The sequence below is a fragment of the Rhododendron vialii genome, chromosome 4a (assembly GCF_030253575.1).
Source record: "Rhododendron vialii isolate Sample 1 chromosome 4a, ASM3025357v1".
Classification (NCBI taxonomy): domain Eukaryota; kingdom Viridiplantae; phylum Streptophyta; class Magnoliopsida; order Ericales; family Ericaceae; genus Rhododendron; species Rhododendron vialii.
The window spans coordinates 20436026-20447346 of record NC_080560.1 but is presented as its reverse complement, the minus strand read 5'-3'; the positions used below and the strand labels follow the sequence as shown (position 1 = coordinate 20447346).

Sequence of the window (11321 nt, the reverse complement as noted above, 5' to 3'; positions counted from 1 at the left end):
CTTTGACTAGCCCCATATCTGGCTGCGGGGCTATGGAGGTAACGAGGCCAACGAGTCCCTGGACCATAATCATCTGTTTGTCCATCTTGTGACCCAATTCTTCTACAGCCTTCTTGAGCTCAGCCAGCTCCATTTGTACTGCCATTCTAAATTGATGAACGAGGCAGGTGATATGACCTTGGAAGCAAAGGTGCAACAGCCCCGGCAAATGTTCCCAAGCAGGTTTGGCTCTTCTTTTCGGTACTCTCCGACGATGCAAAGGCCTTAAGCTTTGGACAGCAAAGTAAGACAAAAGCTCAGTGGTGTTCCTACAGCAAAATGCAATGTACACGTCGTTGTCGGTGTCAACCCTAGACTTTAGAACTAGAGACAAGTCTGTCTCATGATGTTCGGATGCTGCCAGAATCCTCGGAATTCTTTTTGAGGGTGTATCCTTTGAATAGATCAAACTGATCCTAAGAGATGTCAAAACAGACTAAGTCTTTGACTAGTCCCATTTGAAGATTCGACTTTGAATTAGAAACAACTCGGTATTGACGGCGTGACACCTTAACCGGGGTGGCGTGAGCAACGCTGTGCTTTAGCCGGGGTGGTTGTAAGTGACAAGGCACTTGTAACCTGAATGATATCAATGTCACGACATCAATACTTTGTGGTTCCTTATTGTCGGTCGAATCCTTAATTGGGCATGAGCCAAGGACTTAATAAGGTTTGATTTCTCAAAGTCTCGCTGATCTAAAGACTTTGAAAAAATTAACAACGTGCACCATCGAGATGCACAACTCTTCATCGGGTCTAGCAGCGTCCTAATAAGCATAAGACAGACTCGAAAGAGAGAGAACTTAGAAGCCGCCCTAATCATGCTCCTACGCAAAACAGAATGTATGTATGTACAGTTCCAGAGACGAGTTTGCCTCACGAGTTTCAAACGTTGCCGAAATCCTCAGAATTCTTTTCGGCGATGTGTCCTTGAGTAGATCGACAGATCCTAAAAGAAGTCAAAATAGACTAAATCTTCGACTAGTCCTATTTAAAGGTTCAACTTTGAATTTGGAACAACTCGGTAGTGATGACATGGCACCTTAACCTTGAACACGGCGGTGTATAGTGACTTCGCACTTCAACCTGGGTGGCACCAGTGACGTGGCATCCATACCTTGTGGTTCCTTATTGTTGGTTGAATCCTTAATCGGGCATGAGCCAAGGATGTAGTAAGGTTTGATTTCTCAAAGTCTCGCTGATCTAAGGGCTTTGCGATTGATAACGAACATTCTGTTGAATGAACGACTCCTCATCGGGTCCAACAACGTCTTAGACAGCGCATGACAAACTTAAAAGACAAGACAACCTTAAGCATGCTCCTATGCAAAATAGCGTATGTACAGTACATGCGATAGGGAAAGCAGTAACACGTAGACAGTATATGGGGGTTAGATGCAAGTAATCTTACCCTGTAGGTACCTGTCCTAGTTTGGAGAGTTCTAATGCTTTGTATATGCAAAGGCTGGTTTTGGTTTGTAACGGGTTCCTTGGACTAGAGCCAAGATATACCTCCCACTGCTCGCGTAATCGCAGAGCAACAGTCAAACGGTAGAATGACTCATCATCGTCGAAGGTTGTTGGTCATTCGAGGTCCCCGAGCTCCGGTAAACCGTGCCGGATTGCCAAAACGATCCAACGAGGCTTATCCCACATCGATGCATATGAAAAATGCTAAAGAATTTGATTAATCGAACAGAATCGCAAATTCGCAAATGCCTTTTCAAATTTGGCTCTCTTTATTGATCAATACTTAGAAGATACTACACGAGAGAACAATCGGAAAAGCCCCAGATTGGGTGGTCGGACACAAGGTCCTGTTAAATCACCAATCCTTTCTTTAGCAGCGCGAAGCTCACTATTTTGACAGACTTTTGTGGGATTGTTCTCAAGCGTATTAAAATCTGAGTATAGACCAATATTGATTCGATCCCCAGCAAAGTCGCCACTGTGGGCATGCGTGCCCTTCGGAATTTCTGGATTTCGAGACGCGAGGCAAGGGGCCCGGGTCGAGGGAGCGCGAGCGGGGAAGCAAGCGCTCGCAAAATACAGAGTCGCCACTCGGGTTTGAAGGTCCGACACCCAAGGAACCGTATTTCGAAGCACTTGCCGCGCTGATTGATTTGAAAAAGTTAAGGAACCAGTCCGTCATAACCATATCTGGGTTCGGGAGCCAGGTTACGAGAGGGGAAGGGTTTTATGGCACCCCTCTCGCCCAATCCGGAGATCGGTCTCTACTTAGGCATTTGCGAAAGATGTTTGTTTACGATTTTGTTTGATTAATCAATTTTTAGCCATTTAGGGCGGGGGAACAGTTTAAGGGATTAAAACTGTAACAGTTTGCAAGATTGATATATAGCATGGATGAGCGAGATGACGAGTAATAAACAGAACGAAGTTCAAAACATCGATCATACATCAAGACAACGCTGTGTATGATTTTGGCACGAAGAAACAGCCAGCTTGCATGCGTGAGTTCATCCGCATGCAAGCAAACCGTCGCGCGACATTCCCATACACTCGCGCGAGTATTCATGTTTCACCAATGGTTTGAACTTCATTCCCTTCTGGGCTCTGGAAGGACCAGTGCTCACCCAGGTGCAAACCAAGCAGTTTATGGGTACTTGAAAGTAAACAATATTACAGCCAACAGATAGAAATATTATGAAAATGCAACCCCTAAACAGTGGGGGTGTCTAAACAGAGGCCAAGGCCAGGTTGCTCATGCAAGGGCAGTACCTGGGAAACAGAGAACCATCGCGCGACAGTATGAGACAGCCGCGCGATTGTTCTGACTGGACTTCCAGGAATTGCTTTGCATACTTAGGGCTCTGAGACATGTTCAAGAGCATTCCAAGAGCATTCCAAACCAAGAGGTGTTATAAACTAAGCCTAACAATGATTTTCAACATGTAAAACAGCAAAGCAGTGAGCTAAAGCTCCTTCAAAGACTTTTAAAAGACTACAAGCACAATAATAAACTTAAAGACCAGAGTCCCTTCCCCACGTGGTCCATTCTCACGCAGACAGAATTGTCGCGCGAGCATACGGGACCATCGCGCGAGGGTTTCCCTGCTAACGGCTCTTGAAACTCTGCCAGCTTTAGTGCCAGAACTGGTATCAATTACCAGCCTTGACCCTGCCAGCCCCCCCCTCAGGGGTTCGAACAGTGAGCAGAAAGATATTATACCTTTGCTTTGAGTGCCTTGGAAATGGCTTGAATGATGAGATGGTAAGATTTGGAAGGTGATTATGTGGGAGTGAGTGGTGTGAGATGTTTGTGCTTGAGTTTTCCTTCTTCTTTCTTGAAGAGAGCTTTTTTTGTAACCCTTTGCAAGGAATCATAAGGGGGGGTATTTATAGGAGAAGGGGGTTAGTGGATGGCTAACCAAGGCCTTGTAACCAGCCAACAATGCTGGTTACAAATGCTTGGTGGAGGAATGGGTGGCAAAGGTGATGGGAGAATGGGGGGTGAGGTGGTGCAAGGGGAGCCCCCCCAGAACGCTGTTCAGCCGAGAAAACGGGGTCACATAGGCCTGTAGCCCCCTGACCACCACGCAATCTGGGTGAAAATGACAGGTGTTGACCATCGCGCGATGGAGTGAGACCATCGCGCGAGGGTCCAGCCAGCCCCGCGATGGTCAATGGTCAAAGCTTTGACTTTGACCACCACCTGGCAGATGAACCATCGCGCGAGGGTTCTAGATTGTCGCGCAACATTCAGACCAAGGTCCAGGTTCTGATTCAAGGGTTTAAGGGTTAAGGATGGGTTCCACACATGCCAAACTCAAGCCATTCCAAGTTCTCGGGACTGTTTCGACCTGACTCATCATCGGGGAATCAAGAAACCGACGAACAAAGTAAAACGATCGGGAAGTCAGATTGGGGTGTCTACACAATCCAATAGTGGAAAATATATACCACCCTCCCATATTATATATATATATATATATATAATAAAAACTATGGGTACCCTAAAATTGAAACCGTGTCCCTGGCACAATCTATAAATCCCTTTTTTGTTTTACCACAAACACAATTTATAATTTTATAAGGATGAGTTCATCTATACTTTTTGTCTTCAGATAAACGCCAAAATACCACTTGTTATTACTAAAAATATTGAAAATGCCATTTAGACAATAAAGTTAATTAAGGGAAATAAATTGTCTTCAATAATGGGTATTATTTAGGACTAAAATAACTAAAATACCGAAAGTACGGTTAAGACTATAGCTTGAATCCAACCTAAATCGAGATGGAACAATCAATTCATTCCAAGAACTGCAAAGAACCCTGGTTAATTTTTTTTTTAAAAAGGCCAAATCAATTGCCTTCGGTGAACCACTCATCACCATTTAAAAAGTGGTAATGCATCACACCATTCACCGACCACTAGCCAGATATGCTTAAAAGAGGAGATATCAACAAAGACATGGACAGAGTCCAAGATAGAGGCAAGTGAGTTTAGACTAGTGGGGGTGGGAATGACAAATAAACTCCAAGTATTGTTTCCCAGTTCCTGGGGAATTAGATGGAGCTTTCAATCCCTTGTAGGCCTATTGGTGGCCGTCTTAGTGATTGGAGCAATTTATTTGACGGGAGAGAGCAAGCAGTTATTGGAAGAAGGGGATGAGACGAAGCATCAGATTAACAATGGCTCATCGTCGATTTCGCAATGCGATTTTTTCTCGGGGAAATGGGTATTTGATAACGAGTCACACCCTTTGTACAAAGAGAAGGATTGCAGTTTTATGTCGGACCAATTGGCTTGCCAGAAGTTTGGAAGAGAGGACTTGAGGTATCAGAGTTGGAGGTGGCAACCTTATCGCTGTGACCTCCCAAGGTAGTTCTATCTCTGACCTCTTCTCCTCTCTGTCTTCTCACTCTCAACCTAAATGTATTAATGGAAAAGGTTAATTTAAAAAACAGGGGACAAATTTGTGTATACAAATGCATATTCAGTATCGTTCAATATACATGTATTCCTTTTATTTTGTGAAGTTCATATGCAAGGGATAGTTTTAGAAATGCTAATCTGTGTAAATAAATACTCCCTCCGTCTCATTTTCACTGTCCATTTTAAATTGTGTGTCATTTTTTAATTGTTTATATCTTTTAATCTATAATGTTTTTCATAATTTTGAAATTTTTGTCTTATAGAATTAATCAAGATTTATTAAACAAGATCCATGTTGTATATTTTTTAAGATCCACACTAAAAGATATAAGCAAAAGACATAAAAGAGACAAACAGAATAATTAACAATGAAAATGGGACGGAGGGAGTATGTATTATGTAACAGTACTACGCTAAAAAAAAAACTCTAGAAGCGATGAGATGAGGGAGTACTAATCTTGAAATACTGTGATTTCACTTAAAAGATTGTCCTATTATTGGGATTAACGTGATTTTGAACTTTAGCATCTTGTCAATACTTTTTTACGTTGAGTTTGAAAGAACCCAAAAGAAATGTAAAGATAAAACATGGGTCAAATATGAAAATGGCTCATTGAAGACAAAATGGCCAAAATTTTATTTCTGCACCTTCTAATCTTTTAGTGGGGTTTTGACATAAAATTTGCTCAATTTTGATAAAGTTTTCTAATTACTGTTGTAGTGGCGGACCAGAGATAAAACTATTTTCCATTATATGTTGATTAAATTTGTCTTTCTCTAAAATTCCAAAAGACAAAAAGTATATAATTGCTGGTCATTTGATTCTACGGTCTTTAATTATTTGGGTATTTTTTTGAACTTGGTGGAATGTGCTTTTATATGTTAATAAAGGTTCAATGCCACAGCATTGCTAGAGAGGCTAAGGAACAAGAGGCTTGTGTTTGTTGGAGATTCTTTAAATAGGAACCAATGGGTCTCAATGATCTGTCTAGTGGAAACATCCATACTTGACCCAATGCTCAAATCTATGCACACCAATGGCTCCTTGACCACCTTCAAGGCCTCTGTAAGTTTAACTTTATTAAAATACCAAGTCTTTCAGGGGAAAAAAAATATAGCCAGTCAATTTTAATCTCTAAAACAAAAATATTTCTTTCCTGATTTACTTTCCTTTTAATGAACTTTTTTCTGTCTTTTCAGAAAAAAATTCATGTTATTGTTTTGTTTTCATTAGAGAAACCCGAAATTTGGAAAACTTTGAACCATTTACAAAATATCCCTAAAGAAAGTAAACCAGCCAAATTTAAAGGAAAAACGACATATTTCTCTCAAGTTGGCATTTCAAAATTTTGAGTTTTCTTCTTCTATCAGTAGGTCTATACACACTGGCCTAATTTAGATAATAAAAAAAAAAAAGAGAGAGAGAGAGAGAGGTTGTTTTTAGTAATTTAGAAAAATGTTTTTTAAAAAAAAAAAAGAAGATTCTCTAACAGTGAAAAGATTCCGAAGAAAACGAATTCGCTATTTACTGCAATTATACAATCCAGTTGCGTATGTAGTACTCCTAATAAATTTATCATTCTGGGTGTAATTTTTTTTTAATTTGTGGTTTATTCAACGAAGGAATACAATGCATCAGTTGAATTCTATTGGGCTCCACTGCTAGTTGAGTCCAACTCTGATGATCCAGTAAAGCATCGTTTACCAGATCGAATTGTAAGGACTCAAGCCATTGAAAAACATGCTAGGCATTGGACTGATGCAGATATTCTAGTCTTCAATTCCTACCTCTGGTGGAGGAGGCCCATGATGAAGATCTTGTAAGTAATTTATTTTATAGAAAATTAGAGGCCAGTCCTCCTTTTTAGGTTCGTTTTGATCCCAACCCTGAATATTATTTCCGAACCTAAATAGGCTCGGTTATATTGCATTAAGACTTTTTTGCCCTAATCAACTACCACTGTGATCATTTCCTCTGCTCCACTCACTCTCTCTCTAAACCACTCCCACCCCTCGCACTCTCTCTCTCTAAAGCACTCCCAGCAACAACAACACCTCTCCTTGTTTCTCTCCGTCGCTCCACCGATGGAGCAGCTCCAACCACCTCCGTCGCCGCCGTCTCCTTTTCGACAACGTTGCTGTCGCGCCGCCACGTCCGGTCCTTCTTCGCCACATCATCGGCGGAGATCAACAAGACAATGATCGGCAACTAGAGCTCTTCAAGTCAAGACCTGACTTCGTCACCGCCCTCTGCGGTGATGACGACGTTCTAAATCCTTCACCGATCTCAACGGCCAGAGTTTTGAAAGCGTCGCCGGCGTCGAGAGACTCGATTTTGATAAGTATTGATCTTGATCTATCACATCTAGTTTTGACTTAGATTTTTTGAGGAAATTAATGGACAGTTTCGTCGTCGAGCTCTACGAGTTGAGTTGCTTTCAGTCGCCATAGATGGTGCTGTGATTGCGTCCGTTCGGAAGGAGTAGTGATTTTAGAGCCCAATAGTCTACGCAGATGAAGTAAACGAAACAAGAAATTGATGCAGAAAACGTGTCCACAGATTTGAGAAAATTGCATTTGAAACCCCATGGTATAACACAAATCCCAACTTCAACAACATATTTTCAATTTGTCCAACTTAAACCTTGTACTGTTAATGAAAAAGAATTTTTGATGTGAAAGTAATTTGTGTCAAAACAAATGGAGCCTAACAATAGCATCTCCAACATGTAATTTGTTTTTGTTTAATTTTTGTTTTTGATGTGAAAATATAGGTGTTTGTACTGTTTCTCTAATGAGTTTTATTATCTGATTTTATTATTGACTATGTTGTTTAGTGTGTATTTGGGGTTATGTGAACTGTGAATTTTAGGGTGTTGGAGCTATGTGAACTGTGTATTTCTTGTGTATTTGGGCTATATGAATTGCGTAGTGAATTGTGTGTGTTGGGGCAATGTGTATTTTAGTGAATTGTGTGTATTTTTTCTATGAGAATTGTGTATTTTTCTATGAGAACTGTATATTTTTCTATGAGAACTATGTAGTTTTCTATGAAAATTGTGTATTTTTGTGAAAACTGTCTATGAAAATTGTGTATTTTTCTATGAAAATTGTATATTTTTCTATGCGAATTGTCTATGAGAACTGAGTATTTTTTTATGAGAATTGTGTTTTTTCTGTGAGAAATGTCTATGATAACTGTGTATTTTCTATGAGAATTGTGTATTATCTATGAGAATTATGTTTTTTCTATGGAAATTGTGTATTTTTCTATGAGAACTGTGTATTATCCATGAGAACTTTTTATAAGAATTATATATTTTCTAAGAGAATCGTGTATTTTTTATGAGAACTATGTATTTAAGTGTGTGTTGAGGCTATTTGAACTATGTATTTTTCAGTTCTCATAGCTCAGTTCACATAACCGAGCAGTTCTTATAAAACTAACTATAAGAATTGACAATTCTCATAGCCAAAGGTATTTTTCTCAAAAGTTATTTGAGCAATTGAATTGTAATCAGTGTATAGCAAGGCTTTGACGCACATAAAACTAACTAAAAATTCAATTACACGAAAAATACACAGTTCCCCTTAGAACATTTATAACTATATTTGATTTTGATTACCTTTTTGTTTTTATTCAATTTTTTTTCATGTGTGTATTTTCTATGAAAATTGTGTGTTATTCATGAGAACTGTCTATGAGAATTGAGTATTTTTCTATAAGAACTGTATATTTTTCTATGAGAACTGTGTATTATCTATGAGAACTGTCTATTAGAACCATATATTTTCTATTAGAACTATATATTTTATGAAAATTGTGTATTTTAGTATGTGGTAAGACTGTGTGAACTGTGTATTTTTCAGTTCACATAGTCTAGTTCTCATAACCAGTTCACAAAGCTAGTTCTCTATGAGAACAGTCGCTTCTCATAGAAGTGACTATGAAAACTGGCAGTTCTCATAGAACTGATTATGAGAATTGACAGTTCTCATAGCCAGTTTATATAACTAAGGGTATTTTTGTCCGAAACAGTTTTCATAGGGACAATTCTCATAGAAATAGTTCTCATAGAAATAGTTCTCATAGAATTTTCTCATAGCAAATGATATTTTTTTAATCTTTCATAATTTTATATTCAATATGGATCTTGTTTAGTAGATATCGTCGAGTAGGTTCCAAAAATATAATTTTTTAAAAAAATGAATATCTACAACAAAAGATATGACTTTTTGAAATTTAAACAATGTTTTAATGGTGCACCAGTGCTCATGGAGCATTGGATAATTTTTCTATACTAGATGCTCTCTAGTTCTGTGCACTAATGCGCGTGAAGGGGCAAGGTTGGAATAAAAAATACAAATAATTGTACAGGACTAAATGAAGACTGAGCCTAAGTTTTTGGGCCGGCCTAAAAATTCCCTTTTATTTTAACCTATATAGTAATTGGGGCCGGGCCTTTTAACATTTTTAAACTCGTCTTTTGGATCAATCATATATGCTGAAATGGTGTCTAAATTTTATTTGAATTTATTGGCCACTAGGTGGGGATCATTTGAGCGTTCAGACGGAATCTATAGAGAAGTGGAGATGTTACGCAGTTATGAGATGGCTTTGAAGACGTGGTCAGATTGGTTGGAAATTCATGTCAACCATAATAAGACTCAATTATTCTTCGTTAGCATGTCACCTACGCATGAACGGTATGTATTTACAATCTAGATGTGATTCGTTAGCATGTCACCGACACATGAACGGTATGCCCTTGTTTTGAGCTCAAGAAATTTCAAACTTAAAGACAACCAAGCAATTGTACCAACATAAATGTAACCAAATAAAAGTGTGTGTGTGTATATTTTATATATATATATATATACTGTTCAATAAAGTTCAATAAAAAACTGTTCGGATGAAGTCCTTCCCGGTCATTTTTTTTTGCTGATTTCTCTCAGCCACCCTTAAAATCACATTCTGATTACATTGAGCGGCTCGGATCATCAAAATTCGATCGGAAACTTGGAGGTTTTTTTAAGGGTCTCCGGAACTGTCCCGTATATATATGATTGTCCATTACCACTAAGTTTGAGTATTTCAAAATAAACAATCTTAAAATTACTCTAACAATAGTATTAGTTCCATGCAAAACCAGCCGCATCGGTAAGTATCCAAGTATATATGGTACACTTTTTTTTTTAAAGCACATCCATCGCATGCAAATTAACTATTAAAAACATTGAGTGGCCATACCATGCCGGGGATACCCTTACCATGAAATTTTTCGACATCTATGCTTTCAAGTTCAACCATTTCAAAATCCATTCTTATAGCCTAAAGTTATGGGGGGATCGACAGTTTGGGGAATTTTGTGTAAAAAATAAAAGGAAATGGACATCTGCTGACAAAAATTTCCGGGTTGTATATGCAAATCTTGCAACAAATTTAGGATAGAAACGCAGTCAACTAGAGTATGCAAGTTTACGTTCCTTATAGTTTTTTTTGTACTGTATTTGTTTCAGGGGTGAAGAATGGGGCAGGGATGTAGACCAAAATTGTTACAATGAAACAGAGCCAATTTCACAAGAGGGATATTGGGGAAATGGATCGGACCCCAAAATGATGCAAATAGTGGAGACGACAATCAATAGCTTGAACGAAAGAGATCTGAAAGTACAAATGCTAAACATAACACAATTGGCAAAGTATCGCAAAGAAGGCCACCCATCAATATATAGGAAGCAATGGGATCCCTTAACTGAAGAGCAATTGGCAAGACCCGAAAGTTATGCTGATTGTATACACTGGTGCCTTCCTGGTGTGCCTGATGTTTGGAATGAAATTTTGTATGCATATATTCTTCATTATGATGATAACATCAAAGGGAAAATGGAAATTTAGAGCTTGTGATACTTAATTGTGAAAAATTGTATAGTACTAAGGAGTTTGAAAGTAACAGAGAACCTCCCAAGGAGTTAAAATGTAACTTGCGATGGCTTGAATACGACTGAGAGAAAAGCGAAAAAACTTGACCGTGCAAGTATTGGTAGGGTTGTGTAGGGGGCCGAAATATCCGAAGGTTCACCAGGTCCAAAAGGGGCGATGAGGGTTCACACGTTGTTTGACCCATCATCCAAGCTATCACGGTTCGCCTTCGAATAAGTCTGGACGTCGGCTGGGCCGAAAGATAGACAGAACCACGAGTACTTCACCGAACAATTATAAGCAACATCCGAACGTACGATACATAAGTTCGCTCGGGGTTTTATCAAGCGCACGGATACGAACTTCCGTTTGTTCGGCTAGGGTGTGCTTCGGCCGGGATATCATACGCTCGGAGAATTCGTATGCTGGACGTGGGTCTCGCCGAACCTAGACGATTGT

The 11321-nt window shown here is 39.1% G+C and overlaps 1 protein-coding gene across 1 annotated transcript; it reads left to right on the top strand.

Annotated features, from left to right (window-relative positions):
- The first annotated feature begins 4445 nt into the window (after positions 1-4445).
- On the top strand, positions 4446-10957 carry LOC131323500 (protein trichome birefringence-like 34). Its single transcript, XM_058355327.1, has 5 exons — positions 4446-4885; positions 5831-6005; positions 6563-6759; positions 9488-9646; positions 10460-10957. Exons 1-5 carry the CDS (start codon positions 4527-4529, stop codon positions 10836-10838), a joined length of 1269 nt encoding a protein of 422 aa, XP_058211310.1. The 5' UTR covers positions 4446-4526; the 3' UTR covers positions 10839-10957.
- Positions 10958-11321: the final 364 nt, after the last annotated feature.

What these genes read in the sequence shown, in the direction of transcription:
- LOC131323500 (XM_058355327.1), top strand. Translation starts at nt 4,527, where the DNA reads ATGACAAATAAACTCCAAGTATTGTTTCCCAGTTCCTGGGGAATTAGA. An exon ending in TGACCACCTTCAAGGCCTCT is followed by an intron (nt 6,006 to 6,562) that starts GTAAGTTTAACT and finishes TATTCAACGAAG; the next exon opens with GAATACAATGCATCAGTTGA. An exon ending in AGGCCCATGATGAAGATCTT is followed by an intron (nt 6,760 to 9,487) that starts GTAAGTAATTTA and finishes ATTGGCCACTAG; the next exon opens with GTGGGGATCATTTGAGCGTT.